This window comes from Amblyraja radiata, chromosome 8, assembly GCF_010909765.2.
Source record: "Amblyraja radiata isolate CabotCenter1 chromosome 8, sAmbRad1.1.pri, whole genome shotgun sequence".
Lineage (NCBI taxonomy): Eukaryota > Metazoa > Chordata > Chondrichthyes > Rajiformes > Rajidae > Amblyraja > Amblyraja radiata.
Window position 1 is genome coordinate 51,014,855 of NC_045963.1, and position 18,241 is coordinate 51,033,095.

The 18,241-nt window shown below is 42.6% G+C and overlaps 1 protein-coding gene across 1 annotated transcript in view; it reads left to right on the forward strand.

Moving 5' to 3' along the window:
- smyd3 (SET and MYND domain containing 3) overlaps window positions 1-18,241 on the forward strand; it is a 775,824-nt gene that overhangs the window by 211,726 nt on the left and 545,857 nt on the right. The window contains exon 5 of the mRNA XM_033025885.1: window positions 6,256-6,392. Within this exon, the coding sequence (XP_032881776.1) occupies window positions 6,256-6,392 (137 nt within the window). The remainder of the gene's footprint in view (window positions 1-6,255; window positions 6,393-18,241) is intronic.

The following is an 18,241-nucleotide window of genomic DNA, read 5'->3' on the forward strand; positions in this document are numbered from 1 at the left end:
GGGGGCAAGGGCGGTACAGTTCACAGTCTCAGCTCCAGTCCAGGGGGTTGGCCGGAGACGTTAGGACCAACGGGACACCGACTGCAAGCACGGAGATCCCTTGTTGCCTGCCACTTGTCGCCGTAGCAGCCCATCGGGGAGCGGATTCCTCTGGAGTTGGAGGGACAGGGAGACACAGCGGCTTTTGAGAATGGTGGGCAATCACTTCCAAAGTTCTGCCCACACAGTCAGTACACCTCTCCTACACTTGTCTCCCGCACTAAGATCATCTCGCAGAGAATGATCTCAGCCTAACAGCATGTTCATTCCAGATTACTCACCTTCTGTCCCCTCTGTCCAGTTTCCGGGTTCACCGTTCGCAGGAGTTCCCACGGTAAACGCAAGAGTTAATACGGATATCGCACTGGCCACTACGTGCATATAATGTTGCAATCTTCAACCACAAGTGTACAAGTCACTCTTGGAGAAATTCAAACTTGCTTGAATTTTCTCCCGAGTCACCAAGTTACACGAGTACCTGCCGTTAGCGCCACGGTGGTCCACGGTGGTCCACAAATGCCGTACGGTTATCGCACGGGGTTCCCACGATGTTCAACTCTGGTTAACTCTTGCGTCAAGTCGCCCCGTGAGAAAGCGTTTTTGAACGTTCAATTCTGCAATTTTAGGTAACCACCCAAACCCCCACCCCACTTTATTCCTCCCCACCCCCTCTTTTTGTTGTGCTCCATCTGGACTCGCACCCATTTCTCCCCTCCCCCTCCCCTTCCATCTACATACCTTGTGCTGGGTTCACAATTCGCAACTCTTCTATCCTTATCTCACACCTTTTGTCTTTTCACCTCTGGCCTTTGTCCAACCATCTGCTTATCATCTCCCCCTGACATAGCCACGTCCACCTATCACTTGCCAGGTTTTGTCCTTCCCCTCTTATCCTTTCTTCCCCCAACACCCCATCCTCCCCATCACAATCATCTGAAGAAGAGTCCCGACCCGAAACAGCACCTATCTATGTTCTCCAGAGATACTGCCTGACCCGCTGAGTTACTCCAGCACGTTGTGTATAATTTACGGTATGTGAGCATTAGTGCATTTACTGACCATGGCAAATTGCCCTTGAGAAGTTGGTGATGCACCACAGCATTCTTGTGGTGAGGTGTTAGTTGTGAAGTAACAGGGTTTAGATGTAGCAATGCTGATGGAAAGGCAGAGTCAGAATGGTGTCCTGTATGTACTGATGTCTCCAAGTTCCCCTTAAATCATTCAGTATATTCAGGTATTCATAGACTTGCTTTCTCTGGCAGCCGGGTGGACTGTGCTCCTGTGTATTGTTGATGGTGGGGAGGGTTTGAGGTGTCATGAAGTGAGTTACTAGCTGCAGGATAGCCAGCCTCTCACTTGCTCTTTAACCGTATTAGTAATAAGCTTGGTAAACATTTAGTTCACATTTAGTACTGAGCCCCCAAGATATTAATGGCAGGGGACTCAATGATGGTAATTCCAATTATATCAAAGAGAAGCGAATGGACGCTTTCTTGTTGGAGATGATCATTGCCTGATGGTGGCTTGGATGTTACCTTTCACTTATCAATTCCTATCTGGACATTGTCCATATTTTGCTGCACTTCGATACTGACTGCTTCATTTGCTGAAGAGATGTGAATAGAAATAAACATTGTGCAATAATCAGTGAACATGTCGGTCGGAATGAAGAAGCTCAAAATGGTTGCACCGGGAACTCCTGCAGTGATGTCTTAAAACTGAGATGATTGAGCTCCGTCAACTAGAACTTTAGGTCAACACTTCCCTTAGGATGGTCTATTATATAACTCCAGTCAGTGGAGAGTTTTCTTATTAAGTTCAGTTTTACCAGGGCTCTTTGCTGTCCAGGGCACTCACTGTTACCTCAGCCTGGGAATTCAACGCTGGTTCTTATTTGGACCAAGTATGTGGTTTTGCATTGTGTGGTTTTTGCAAAACTCAATCTGGGTATGTTGATCTGTCACAGTCACCTTAATTATCTCTTGATGATCACTCTACCTCTTCTCTGAAATATGTTTTGGTCACAGAGCATGATGACGGTTTATTTACTAACAGTTTTCTCCATTTGAATTTACAAACAGTGTATATGCCATCAACATCATGGTAGATTAGTCTGATCCAATTCAGTACATTGCCTCTTTGAAGATAATAACTGTATTTTCAAATGTGTGGGCAATAATTGCAAAACATACAAAATATTTGGAAAGGAATTTATTAGAAATAAAATACAGCCATGAACTTCAATAATGTTTTATCATCTCTCTCACAAGGGCCATAGAGTAACTCGTATACAATGAGTTACATCGGGTGATTGCTTCCTCGATAAAGCTGGTTGCTTGTATGTGGAGAACTGCATTTTGTTTGTTTGCTCAGTCACCTTAAACTACCAGATGGCAGGAGTATTCATCGGATAGACATAAAATGCTGGAGTAACTCAGCGGGACAGGCAGCATCTCTGGAGAGAAGGGATGGGTGATGTTTCGGGTCTGGACCCAAAACATCACCCATCCCTTCTCTCAAGAGATGCTGCCTGTCCTGCTGAGTTACCCCAGCATTTTGTGTCTATCTTTGGTTTAAACCAGCATCTGCAGCTCCTTCGTACACAGGAGTATTCATGGGGATCTTTAACCTCTCCCTTTTCTAATCTGAAGAAACACAAAGTAACATGCCTTAAAGAGTACCGCACAGTGGCTCTGACATCCAACTTCGTGCAGTGCTTTGAGAGGCAGGTCATGGCGCACATTAACTCCTGCCTTCCATGGCAATTTGGTCACCACCACAACAGGTCCAGGGCTGATGCCATCTCCCTGGGTCTACGCTCATCCTGAACATATGGGTAATGTACTCAGTCAAAGAATGGATAACAAAGACACCTATTCAGACATCGATTTATTGACGTCTGAAGAAGGGTTTCGGCCCGAAACGTCGCCTATTTCCTTCACTCCGTAGATGCTGCTGCACCCGCTGAGTTTCTCCAGCAATTTTGTGTACCATCGATTTATTGACTATAGCTCTACATTCAACACCATAAATTCCAAGCAAACCTTTTCCATTTTCTTGGACCGACTCAGCACTTTCATCTGCAACTGAAACCTTGACTTTCATACCCATAGACCACAATTAGTGACAATAGACGACGACATTTCCTCCAAGATAGTTCTCAACACCCCAGTGGCCTGCAAAGTTGCATTCTCAGTCCCTTACTATGCTCTATATACATGCTCTATAAATTCTGCTCTAACTCCATCTACAAGTTTGCAGAAGACACCATTGTAATCTCATCTCATTTGCACTTCTGGATAGCACGCAAACAAAGTTTTTCATTGTGCATGTGACAATAATAAACCAATACTAATACCAATGCACTGTTCTAAAAAAAACTGAAGACTGAAGAAAGGTCTCGACCTGAAACATCAACCATTCCTTCTCTCCAGAGATGCAGCCTGTACCGCTGAGTTACTCCAGCTTTTTGTGTCTATCTGTTGGAGAACAGAACCTGAACAATTGGCATTTTTTTTTGTAATTGCAATCCTGCCCATAAAAATCATTTAATTTTGCAGCCTATGAAAGGCCTTTCAGTTAATTGAGTTTGCGCTAGCTATTTTGAAGAGCGATCCTGCATTTCCCCATTGTGGTGCAGTATTTTCCCAGCAACATTCCCTCCTTTAACTATTTGGCAGTTACTGAAGTGAATTAAATCTGTATCCATCACCCTTTCATACTATGTGTTCTAGATATGGTTGAATTTAATGTTTAAAGTGATGAGGGACTGAGTTGATTGGCCATTTGCAGCGTTAGGGGGTCAAAAATGAGCATCTGTGGATGCAAGAATAATAGTGGGAGGTTTAGAACAAAACAACAGGACTGGATAAGGTGTTGCAGGGTCAGGTTGGATAGTTGGTTTTGGGAGTGTAAACAATGACATTGACTGGCTGACACACATGGCCTATTTCTGTGAAGTCGCCTTCAATGTATTTCAAGTGTCTGGCTCTGAACTTTCCAAAAAGGGAGATCACACATGTTGACTTTGAGCAGAACAAATCACAGACTGCTCATCCATAAATCAAAGAGCACACTCTCATTTTGTTTCTACCATTGGGAAGAAGATACAAGATCCTGAAAACTGCAACCACCAGCTTCAAGAATAGCTTCCTCATGGGTACTATCAGGCTCTTGAGCATTACACAACATTAACCTAAGCAACTCTGTGAACTTCTTTGGTTGTACTACGAGCTTTACTTTTCTTTGGACCACTATTACGTTTATTAATTTATTGAACTTTAAAATTATTTTATTTGACCGTGTGTATTGCGTTTACGGGCCTGTTTAATTGCTTCAAGTACGAATTTCATTGTTCCGTTGTAGTTACGGATGACAATAGACAATAGGTGCAGGAGTAGGCCATTCGGCTCTTCGAGCTAGCACCGCCATTCAATGTGATCATGGCTGATCATCCCCAATCAGTACCACGTTCCTGCCTTCTCCCCATATCCCCTGACTCCGCTATCTTTAAAAGCCCTATCTAGCTCTCTCTTGAACGTATCCAGAGAACCGGCCTCCACTGCCCTCTGAGGCAGAGAATTCCACAGACTCACAACTCTCTGTGAGAAAAAGTGTTTCCTCGTCTCCGTTCTAAATGGCTTACCCCTTATTCTTAAATTGTGGCCCCTGGTTCTGGACTCCCGCAACGTCGGGAACATGTTTCCTGCCTCTAGCGTGTCCAAACCCTTAACAATCTTATATGTTTCAATAAGATACCCTCTCATCCTTCTAAACTCCAGAGTGTACAAGCCCAGACGCTCCATTCTATCAGCATATGACAGTCCCACCATCCCGAGAATTAACCTTGTAAACCTACGCTGCACTCCCTCAATAGCAAGAATGTCCTTCCTCAAATTAGGGGACCAAAACTGCACACAATACTCCAGGTGTGGTCTCACTGGGCTCTGTACAACTGCAGAAGGACCTCTTTGCTCCTATATCGACTCCTCTTGTTATAAAGGCCAACATGCCATTCGCTTTCTTCACTGCCTGCTGTACCTGCATGCTTACTTTCATAGACTGATGTACAAGGACCCCCAGATCCCGATGTACTTCCCCTTTTCCCAACTTGACGCCATTTAGATAGTAATCTGCCTTCCTGTTTTTGATACCAAAGTGGATAGCCTCACATTTATCCACATTAAACTTCATCTGTCATGCATCTGCCCACTCCCCCAACCTATCCAGTCACCCTGCATTCTCATAGCATCCTCCTCACAGTTCACACTGCCACCCAGCTTTGTGTCATCTGCAAATTTGCTATTGTTACTTTGAATCCCTTCATCCAAATCATTGATGTTTTTTTGTAAATAGCTGCGGTCCAAGCACCGAGCCTTGCGGTACCCCACTAGTCACTGCCTGCCATTCTGAAAGGGACCTGTTAAGCCCTACTCTTTGTTTCCTGTCTGCCAACCACTTCTCTATCCATGTCAGCACTCTACCCCCAATACCATGTGCCCTAATTTTGCCCACTAATCTCCTATGTGGAACCTTATCAAATGCTTTATGGAAGTCCAGGTATACTACATCCACATACTCTCCCTTGTCCATTTTCCTAGTTACATCCTCAAAAAATTCCAGAAGATTAGTCAAGCATGATTTCCCCTTCGTAAATCCATGCTGACTCGGACCGATCCTGTTACTGCTATCCAAATGTGCGGCTATTTCATCTTTTATAATTGACTCCAGCAACTTCCCCACCACCGATGTCAGGCTAACTGGTCTATAATTCCCTGTTTTCTCTCTCCCGCCTTTCTTAAAATTAACAATTAAACACTCTTGACTCTTGACTTTTCATCATTTATTAGTTTTGTGGTGCAAGGACATTTCTTGGCATGATTTACTACATTTGCCACTGGCCTCATTGAAACAGAGACAAATTGCACCAATTGTCACCACAACAGTTTAAAGAAAATAAATACCTTCCTGCAGTATGCCACGGTTGAGATTGATCACCTGTCCTGAACATTGCTGTCCAACTTTCCTCGGTACATTGAGATGAGTGGCAGCAGCTTGTTGTCTGCCCCATATATGTTATTTACCTGTCAAAATTGTGAAGATATATGCTTGCACCTTCTTCAAATTGAATTGGGGAGTTGATGTGTCTAGACAGAACAGCTGCCATGAGACATTATTTTCTTGTGGTTGATGGTAAGTTTGTTCATTCCTTTACAGATATCAAACAGATGAGTGAAGAAATGAAAGAAGGCCTTGGGCAACTTGCAGTCATGCTACAATTTTATATGAAAGAGGAAATTCACGATGTATCCCAGCTGGTTCCTGGTTTAAATCTGCTTCACCTCTTTGGTCAAGTAAGTTTATTTTTAACTTACTGATACAGGATTCAATGTTATTGAACTGACCGAGGCAGATTTCCATTAACTGACCATGTGAATTGCTGAGTGTGCTGCTGGATATGCAGAAGTATTGATGGTCTCTGCATTGGGATAGAAACAACATATTTGTGTACATCTCATACGCTGCAATCCTGCTGTGCAAGATTGTTATTTTGTGAAAATGTGCATCATGAGACTGCTGCAAAGGGAACAGAAGTCTAAAGAATTCATCTGCTGCCAATTAGCAGTACTTTTGCTGAAGAAAATGTATTCTTGGAACAGATATTCCCCCATGGTGAATGTTTTAACTGCCTTTCAGTGTTTTAACTTGGTGAATGCCGATTAGCTGCCAGTGAATTGCAACACAATTGAATCTCTGGTTTCCAATGAAAAATGTAACAAGTTAAGTTTCATTTGTGCATTTAGTCTTGCTGAAGGTTTTGATTAGTTTCCTTTGTTTCAACTCAGTGTGAGCATACTTGTTTGCTTTAGTTTAAAGATGTAGCATGGAAATAGGCCCTTTGGCCCACCAAATCCACACCAACAATCAGTTCACACGAGTTCTATCGGATCTCACATTCTCTTTGCTGACAATTTAGTATTTTCCAGTAAACTCCAGAATTTCATGTTTATCTACTGTTTTTGTGAACCCTGCCTCTGCCTTGCAAAATGCTTCTCTTTGAATCATATATTATTCTATATATTTGTTTTTGGTGTATAAAATTGTCACAAGCTGATGTCATCGCACTTTGGTTCCATGTACCATAAAAACAGTAACACTTTGTATTTCATCCTGATGCAGTTCTTCCCACTTTGCTCCAGATAATAATGGAAGACATTTCACTGGTAAATATGGTGATGTAGGATCAACTGGCTGAAACAAATTACCTGGTTCATAAAATCTGTTGATTTTGCTTAGCAGCACTGCCAGACATACGTACGACTGCTTCAGTCAGTTATAATGCCAGGGCATGAACACATTCTTCAATCTTGAAAAATCTAGTTGGTCTGAGTAGAAACTGGTGATGGAGTTTCTGAGTATCAGACTCTGGGCAGACATCAAAAATCTTTCTGCATGCATTTTAGTCACGATGTGACTGATTAAATCTGAGCCTTGACAGATACTTGGTAACTATCACTTCTAATTCCTAAACAGTCATTCGGTGGTAAAAAAAAATGTCCACAATTGATTAAAAAAAGGAAAGCAGTATTATAAATTTCTCATTTTCAGGGCTAGCTAACATTCCCACTTATTGTTCACTCTCTAAAGCACAACTGATGGGGTGGACTGAGATGGAAGGTGGCTACCTGTGGTGTGTTCAAACACTCTGAAGTGATGATTTCTCACTTGAATAAACTGCCTAATACATTTAATGTTGTCTGTGTGTGGGAGATGGGTTTCTTGGACAAACGGAAATGCGAATTATGCTTGATAGTGTTTGTATGTACAAATCTCATGCTGTACATACACATTGCCATTTTTTCCCACAGTGCCTATGTCTATCATGGTAATTGTCAATGTTAACATGTCCCAATGAATTGTACTATTTGATCAGTGGAAGTGATAGTACTTCCTGGCTTAATGCATCATCTTCCTCTCTAATGCAGATTTACTGATAGTGCTGCAACATTGCAATACTTCATCCTTTATATGTGTTTTGAAGGTCTAATATGGCTGTACATATCAATATTCCCAGTTCAAAATTTTGTCATTTGTTCTTAAACTCTGATTTTCAAACTGATTTTAACTGATGTGAAATGTGCATTCTTTAAAAGGGTATTCGTACAAGTGTTACGGTAAGGAATGATTGCTTTGAATTTTATCCGTGTCTCGACAAGGTGTTCAGTACCGATGTGTCGTGCTTCACATGGTGTAATTATGGCTGTGCGTAACACATGTTGTCCTGGGGTTATTAGGCATGAAGTGTCGAGTGATGCCGCTGCTTTATGCGGATTCATTGCCTGGGAGAGGGTGGTGAACTTCAAACCATGGTTACATCAGACTACATCGACCTGGATTGGGCTACCCTCAGAGCAATATCACTTTCACACTCGTGCAATGCCTGGCTACTCTGAAGAAAGGCATCTCGCAACGTTGGCCTCTTTCTTTCAGCTTGTGTTCACGATCACGATCACAAGCTTCTGTATTCCCTTTGCATTCATTGTGTAATGTAGGAGAGTGATGTCTGTAGGTTAATTTATAAAAAGAATGACAATCTTTCAACGTGGTTAAATATAAGACATAGAGATCCAAATGAATTTATGCCTATGGACCTTTTGACTATCATGGGCAGATTCTGAGCATAAGCAAGTACATGGCTGGGTCTTGTATCTGGAGTGCAGGGAGTGCTGCTGAATGCCTCCATTGGTTCAGGTTAATTCCTGACCTCTGGTGTTGTCTGTGTGGAGTTTACATGTTTCCCATGTCACTGTGTGGGCTTCCCTCAGGTACTCCGATTTCCTTCCACATTCCAACACCTGCTGTAGGTAAAGGGGTTCCTGTAAAATTGCCCCATGTGTTGGTAGATGGTAGGAGAATCAGGGGACTTGATGGACATGTAAGTGTGAATAGGTCGCAGTGTTATTAATAGGAGAATGAGATTAATTGGATTGGTCTGAGTACTGATGTTGACTCAATGGGCCAAATGGCCTCATTTAATGTTAAAGGAAATATAATGTATAAGAAGCGTAGATGCCACGCTACCGCTGAACAAGTGACCTGGTTAGAGCACGACTGGGAAATCGTTAAACATTCTGGGCACCACATATTGGCTTTGGAGGGAGCACAATGTATAAATAACAAGGTCAAATTATTTGGTTTAGTTTAGTTTAATGTAGTGATCCAGCAAGGAAACAGGCCCTTCGGCCCACCGATTCTGCGCCAACCAGCTATTCCCGAACACTAGCACTATCCTACACACTGAAGACAATTTACAATTCTTGCCAAAGAAGCCAATTAACTTACAAACCTGTACACCTTTGGAATGTGGGAGGAAACCAGAGCTCCCAGATAAAACGCGCACGGTCGTGGGGAGAACGTACAAATTCCGTACAGACAGCACCCTTAGTCAGGAGCAAACCCTGGTCTATGCCGCTGTAAGGCAGCAACTCTTCCGCTGCGTCACTGTGCTGCCCCTATTGTGTTAAATCAGGTTAGATAAACTTGAGCATTTACGCCTGCAGCATTGCGGATATGATGGTTGAGTGCTGCTATTCGCGTAGCCTGTTGAAGAAATAATGTAGTTACATTTCTTCTTCTGGTTGACAGGTGGCTGTGGCATTTTTTGTTGCATCAAAGCAACATAACACTTGCTAACGAGTGATAATGTTAAAGTGAACAAGCTTGCAATAATACTTGCAGAAGTATCTTGTCTTTCTACATACATTATTGTGGCCTTGACAAACATAAGGGTTAGCACTACACGCTACGAATCCCAGCTGTGGAGACACTGGTATCGTTGTCTCGTTGTAGGACATTGATCATCTTTTAATCTGGATTTTTAACTTAAGTATTGTGGGTTTAAAAAATATATAAATTATGATGTTTTTATGTGATATACCATGATTTTATATATATTTATGATATTTGATATGCAATGCATTTTTAATGTAATGTTGCCCCTTGTCTGGACCATGAGTCTGTAATAAAGTTTATTATTATTATATACAGACTTGCAACATGTAGCTGAAGTTCAAAGCTGGGAGCTTGATGTGCAGAGGCTCCAGGGTCAAGTATTGAAGCTCACTAATTATGTATAAGAGTGTGAAAAAGGGTCTGGAGCCAAAAAGTGACCTAATCCTTCGCTCCATAGATGCTGCCTCACCTGCTAAGTGTCTCGGGCATTTTTGTCTACCTTGACTAATGATGTATAATTGTTTAATTTTGACATGAAAGGAAATCCGTGTGTTTTTTTTAATCTGCGCTCATTATTGTTGGACATCAATTCAGAGTGGCTTTCTCTGCTGGCACAGATCATTTTTTTTTAGCTGACTCAGGTGTGTGTGTGCGTGTGCGTGTGCGTGTGTCTGTGTCTGTGTCTGTGTCTGTCTGTGTCTGTGTCTGTGAAGTTTGCTCACCCTTATTGGCAATATCCCAAGGTTCTTCTGCATGTTGACTCGTAATACAGCAGATCAGAGCAGGGATTTGTTTTCCCTTCTGAGGAAGGACACACTCCTGTTTTCTGAGTGTTCAATGTAATCAAGCAGGCATAATTTTGTTCTTTGATTTTTGAGATGGTAACTTTATGCCCTCCCCTGCCTTGGCTCTGGGGCTATTTTCTACGCAAAATGGAAGGGCTGAACCAGTTTTTATGGCAAAATTGCAGATTGCTCATTTGGATGTTTTGACCCACTAACCATTCACAGAAGATATCATTAACAATGTGTTCACCTCTCTACAACTTAGTGTTAGCATTTTGTTGAGTTTAGTTTAGAGCTGCAGCATGAAGCAGGCCTTACGGTACACCGAATCCATGGTGACCATTGATCACCCGTTCGTACTAGTTCTATGTTATCCCACTTTCTCATTCACTCCCTACATAACAGTAGCAATTTACAGAAAACAATTAAACGACAAACCCACACATCGTTGGGATGTGGGAGGAAACTGGAACACCCAGAGGAAATCTATGCGGTCACAGGGAGTGCGAAAACTCCACGCATACAGCAGCAGAGGTCAGGATTGAACCTGGGTCTCTGTTGCTGTGAGGCAGCAGGACTATCTGCTGCGCCAAGCATTGACATTTGTTAGCCTTTAGACTCGAAGGCCTTCACAATAATTTTCCCGAATCACTGCGTGACCATTTTTAGAATACAGGTTTTTTATATGGTTAGAATTTAGGAAACGAACCTGCTGCTTGTTCACTTGCTTTGCTGCTTTGTCTTTCAAGATGACAACAATGTCTGCAAATTACAAATAAAATACTTAACTGAATGTAAAGCACTTTGGGATGCCCTCGGACACGCATGCCTTCCTCTTTTTGTTTATCTTCATTCACTAGTACTTAAACAAAATCACAATTGTCTGAAGAAGGGTCTCGACCCGAAATGTCACCCATTCCTTCTCTCCAGAGATGCTGCCTGTCCCACTGAGTTACTCCAGCTTTTTTGTCTATCACACGTGTCGTTGTTGTTCCTTGGTTAGGCCAAATCAGAAGTATTGTATGCAGTTCTGGTCACAGCTGTACAGGAAGGAGGTGGAGGCTTTGGGGTGGGTGCAGAAGAGGTTTACCTGGGTGGTGCTAGGATCAGAGTGTGTTGGCTGAACAAACTTAGATTGTTTTCTCTGGAGCGCCAGAGACTGAGGGGTGATCTAATGGAAGTATATAAAATTCTCAGATACAAAGATAAGGTAGGCAGTCAGAATCTTTTTCACAAGGTGGAAATATCAATTACCAGAAGGCATAGATTTAAGGAGAGAAGGGAAAATGTATGAGATTTAAAAGGTAGGTTTAAAAAAACAGAGACCTGTTAGATGCCTGGAAGGCGCTGCCAGTGCTAGTGGTAGAATCAGAAATTATGGCAATGTTTAAGTGGCATTTACACAGGCACATGATCAGGCAGAGAATAGTAGATTACATTGAGTCTACAAGAGTCACCACGTTTCCGGCGCCATTTTGTACGATACATGTCCATAGTCATTAAATATATAGTCTTAACTTGGCCATAAAAGCCTACTGTCCTGGCGGTGGCCCTTAGATGGAGTCACAGGGATTGGCTTGGCCAGGTGATGTTTTTGATGTCTTCCATCACTGCTCTGCCACTCCATGCCGATCACACAGCCTCCAATCCCTGGGGCACCTCCTGTGGCCGACTGCGGATCACCCAGAGTGCCTCTACAGGAAGTAGGAGCCCGGCCCAATCTTTTCCTGCGTTCGTTACCATCTTAAATTTCAACCAGAATCCGAATCTTTCCTATGTGTCTTCAATTCTGTTTACTTGCCTTTCACCATTATAAACCTTATGTACTCCCCACTTGCATTTCTCATTATTTGTGTTTCAGCTGCTGAGATTCTTTATGTTTATATAGTAAAACGTATCATTTTTTAAAATTTCCTCAGATTCCAAATTGACAGGCCATGAGATTGGGATGAGAATTTGTTACTGCTGTATGTCAAACCAAAAGGCAAGATTTACTCACATGTGCTGTAGGATTGTATAGTGCCCTTATCTTTTGGCTCTAATTGAAAGTTACCAATTTGTGCACTTTCATTACGTTGTACAGAATCTTGATTTGGGCAAAGCACCAGTGTCAAGTGGTAACTGCAGGTGGATTGAGTACTGAAAAATATCACTAAAGTGGTCTTGAAGAGTTGGTTTGGAAGTGTAATGGCCATTGAGTGATAGTGTTCTAAAGCACGGAAACAGGCCCAACACATTCATGCCGACCAAGTTGTCCATCCCAAGCTAGTTCCATTTGCCTGTGCCTGGCCCATATCCCTCTAAACCTTTATTATTCATGTACCTGTATAAGTGGCATGTAAACTGTAATTGTTCCTGCAACACCAGCCTCTGGCAGCATGTTCTGTGTGTGCAGCATCCTCTGTGGGAAAAAGTTGCCGCTCATGACCTTGTAAATCTTCTCTCACCTTAAACCTATGCCCTATAATTTTAAACACCCCTTCCATGTTCGTGTAAATTGTGTTGTGTCTTGGTTCTTCTTCTTGTTTGTATGATTGCAGAAACCAAATTTTGTTTGAACCTCTGGGTTCAAATGACAACAAATAAATTGTATACCGGGTTTATTTATTTATTTCATAGGAAAATGATTGTGACCATTCACCATATTTACGCCCTTCATGTTTTTAGATACCTCTAGAAGCTTACCCTTCAGCCTCTGATGCCCCATAGAAAGAAATCCAATCCAATAAATCCCATTCCTAATAATTCAAGCCATCCAATCTCAGTATCAACTTCATGAATCTTATCTGCACTCTTTCCAGGTTATTGACATACTTCCTTTAGCTGAGCAATCTGAACTGTGCACAATGCTTCAAGTGTGGTCTCACCAAGGATGGAAGCAAGTTAGGTTGTTTGCAAACATGGGAATTAGGGGGCGGTACATGTGTGACATGAAGAAAGAAACTATGATGAATTTGGGAAGATAGAGGGTCACTGGTTTTTATCAACAAAAAAAGAGGTTAAATTCCTTGAAGAACTTTTTAAAGTTTGGAATTGGGATTAGATGAAGTAATTACCTCTTCTAAAAGGAGAGCGACTCCTGAATATATATTTCAGAAATAGTTGTTTTTAGTTGCTCTGCTGAGTATGGACAAATCAAGTAATTGTAACTTTAGAAAAATGATTTATCAGTTTGCATCGTATTATATAAAAAATCTACATTTTCATAAAAGCAGCGCCTTGTTTTTTAGAAGTTTTAATTGCTCGGTTGAAACTGCAGTTTTCAAACAAAAGGAGCAATTAATCATCTAGTCTGTATGTGGTTTGTAAAGGAAGGGATAAACATAATGAGAACGAGATTACAGGGGCACCTGTTGTCAGTGGTCTCCCTTTTGTCAGGCAGTTGATAAATGATTGGCACTCTGTTACCTGTGCCCTTAAATTGGGACAAGGGAGAGGACAAAAGATGAAGCTTAACCTTCCCACTGGTCCATTACTGCAGGTGACGTTGTCGTGGTTTGATGAGAATATGTTTTGATTTTTGTAGATTTCATTAAAGCCCTGCAGCTCTTGCTGTGTCAGGCCTGCTGCTCAAGGTCACCATTGTCCATGCAGGTGGCTAAGTGTCTATGCATCTCAACCTCCATCTATCACAAAAAAACATTTGTGATATTGTGTATTGTCTGCTTACACCACCGTCTGCCTGCAACCACCACTTCCTGATAGTGCGTTCCAGGCACCCACTAGCCTCTGTGTAAAACAAAAAATGACTTTCCATGCAAATCTCCTTTATATTTTCCCCTCTCATCTTAAAGCTGTGCCCTCTAGTAATTGACATTTCTACCCTGAGAAAGAGATAATGGACAGTCTAACCTATCTGTGCCTCTCATACTTTAATAAAGTTAAATTAGGTGAAGATTGGAGAAGATCGTATAGTTTCTATTGGAGCTAGAATATAATGGCATCCTTCATCACATCAAAAGTCACTGGCCCAGTCAATTGCTTTTTTAAATTAATGTATCCCAAACAACAATTGTTTGCCATTTTGATCATTCATGCTAAAAAATAGGATTGTTTGACCTCGGGTAGGGTTTCCTGATAGGCCGATTGTTGGCTAGAGACAGGTGTGAGCCCAAGAGGGATACACATTTTCGAACTGTGGAACTGGCTAACGGACCAGATCATAGAATCATAGTCACAGGGTCATGCAGAGTGGATATGGGTCCTTCGGCCAAATTTGCCCACGCTGACCAACATGCCCCATCTATACTTGTCCACCTGCATTTGGCCATATCCCTCGAAACCTATCCTATCCATGTACCTGCCTAAATATTTTATAAATATTGCAATTGCACCTGCCTCAACTATCTCCTCTGGCAGCTCGTTCCATATACCTACCACTCATTGTGTAAAAAAAGTAGCCCCTCAGGTTCTTATTAAATCTTTCCCCCCTCACATTAAAACTATGTCCTCTGTTTCTTGATTCCTCTACTCTGATTAAAAACTGTTTGTTTGCCCAACCTAATCCCCATGATCTTATACACCTCTGTAAGTTCACCTCCCATCCTCCTGAACAGAACAGAAAGTTCAGTATGGGCAGGGAAGTTAAAGTGGTTCGCAACTGGGAGATCCAGTGGGCCTTGACGTACCGAGCGCAAGTGTTGAGTGAAACGGTTATAACAGTAATGGTTACCAATCTTTCAGGAGGGATAAACTGCATGAGCACTCCGGGTTCTCATGTAGCTGATGAGGCCGAAGTAGAACATGCAGATTCTGTCTTTGGTGGGGCAGGAGATGTTTAACAATGTCGGCTGGTGGGTAGATTGGGAGATAATGTATCTCTTCCGCAAGTTCTGCATGAATTTTTAAACTTCGGAGCCTCGGAGACTTCGGCCGCTGGCCCAGTGGACGACAAAATCGGGAGCTCACAGGTCCCAGGTTGGTGACCGATTCTCCGGAGCTCCCGCAACAACAGCTTCGTCCGCTGGACTGGAGGATGGCTGCTTCGTCCGCCCCGGGCCGCGGAGTTTGAACCGGCCCGTTCGCGGAGCTCGGATTCGGCCGCGGGACTTACCATCACCCGGCGAGGTTACAACATCGGAAGCCTGGATCGCCTCAACGCAGAGGGAGAACAAGGAAGGAAGAGACAAGGACTTTAAGACTTTTGCCTTCCATCACAGTGAGGGGGTGCCTGGTAGACTCACTGTGGTGGATGTTAAACTGTGTTCATTGTGTGTTCTGTTATTTTATTCTCTGTCATGACTGCAAGGTATGTAATTTTGTTCAAACTAACAAGTTTGAATGACAATAAAGGATACTTTATACTTTATATTACTGAACCATCCACTAATTAAAAAAATACGGAGGGTCATCTCTCACCAAGTTCTAGTAAAAACTAAAAATGTTCTTTGAATCTTTTTTTCCGATGACATTGGGAGAATTTATATCATCTTTTCTGTTCAATTTCCCTCAGTGGGATGAGTGGAACTGAAACTACGTCGCAACTGTTGCAAATTCGTCTTTTGTGTAATTCAGAGGGACAGGCAGCATCTCTGGATAGAAGGAATGGGTGACATAGAAACATAGAAAATAGGTGCAGGAGTAGGCCATTCGGCCCCGAGCCTGCACCACCATTCAATATGATCATGGCTGATCATCCAACTCAGTATCCTGTACCTGCCCTCTCTCCATACCCCCTGATCCCTTTAGCCACAAGGGCCACATCTAACTCCCTCTTAAATATAGCCAATGAACTGGCCTCAACTACCTTCTGTGGCAGGGAGTTCCAGAAATTCACCACTCTCTGTGTTGAGGTTGAGACTCTTCTCCAAAGATGCTGCCTGAACCATGGAGTTACTTCAGCACTTTTTTTTTAAGACTTTTGACAGTTTTGAGTGCTTCCTGTAACTCGTTCAGGGACTATATCAATATCTTTATCAATGATTTGGATGTGAATGTACAAGGCATGCTTAGCAAGTTTACAGATGACCTTAAAGTGGATGGTATTGTAGATATTGAAGATGGTTGTCAAAAATTGCAGCAGGATCTTGATCGATTGGGCAGGTTGAGGGATCTAGAAGTGCAGGTACATAGCTCCGATGTTGCCGCAGGAACGCTGCCCCAGCTCCGAGGCCGCCAGCTCCGCCATTAGGCCTTGGCGCAGACGGAGACAGACACGGGGGATACGACAAGACAGCAGCATATTGTCAATTATTAACCCTCCCGCGCAATATACCCTCATCTTCTCTTTTATGAATGGGGATTTAGTTCCCCTTTCTTCGAGGACCGACCGGAGGTTCCGCTGTCACCTCTGCGGGCCGCCCTCGGTGAAGGTTTTCAAGGACCTTTCTTCAAGGACCGAAAAAATGGCCGCTATTCGGAGGTTTTCGTTATTTGGATCTTCGGATAAAAGGTTGTCCACCTGTACCTGCATTTTTTATGTCTGCACTCAGTGCTTGGCTCTCCAGAATTGTTTCATTCAATGATGGAGTGCACACAGTTGTGATTCATTTGCAGGTGCACTCCTGTTATTAAATGCTAAAAATTGCCTCTGACCTCTTTCCTGCTTGAACTTTATTTTTGCAAAAGGAACAAAATAAATGATTGAGCATCTTGTTGACAAAGGAATGTGCTCTCTATCTGAATATTTCCACTATTTTCTCTTTTTCATGTTGGTCAGACAGTTCAGAGGAGAGCCGATATTTTGTCTTGAAATTATTCTATTGATTCTCCCTGTATTCTTGTCAGCCTACATCAAGCACTAGTAACTATCAGATCAGTAGCTTGAGCAGCCCAGCATAAGGATTTGGCGGAATATCTCGGCTTGTCATCCAGTGCTGGTTTGAAGATTGGTGCAATATTGGAGTACTTTGGATAAAACATTGAACCAAACTTGTGTGCATCATTTCAACGTGATGTTGAATCTGCAATGGAAGATGGTGGAATTCATATCTTGATGGAAAAGATTAATTCTGCTGAACGGACCCATCCATCCTTTGCAAAATTATCTGTTCATTGAGCACCTGGATCAAAGTGAACCATTCCAAGAGCCAAGGCTTAGAGGGTTATCTTTGCATCTTTCACATTCACAAGATGGCCCAAAGTGCTTGAACAGCCAGTGATTTTTAAATGTGGTCACTGTTGCAATGTAAGAAAGGAAGACCTGCTTTTATGTTGCATCTTTCATGTCTATCTCTTTGAGGACAGCTTTTTGTAGCCAGTGATATTTTTGAGTGGAATCATAGTAGGAAACAAGGCAGGCAAGTCAATAATAATTCAGTAGTGTTTTTACATAATATTAAGCAAGGATTAATTTTGGATTAAGTTGCCACAGATGGGTCCTGCTGCATTACCCCAGATCTGTGCTGTAACTTTTTACATCCACTTGAGAGAGAGGGAGACTGGGCTTTGGTTAAGATCCTGCGTACACTATAGCGCACCTTTACAGACAATAGACAATAGGTGCAGGAGTAGGCCATTTGGCCCTTCGAGCCAGCACCGCCATTCAATGTGATCATGGCTGATCATCCACAATCAGTACCCCGTTCCTACCTTTTCCCCATATCCCCTGACTCCACTATCTTTAAGAGCCCAATCTAGCTCTCTCGTGAAAGTTTCCAGAGAACCGGCCTCCACTGCCCTTTGAGGCAGAGAATTCCACAGACTCACAACTCTCTGTGTGGAAAAGTGTTTCCTCATCTCCGGTC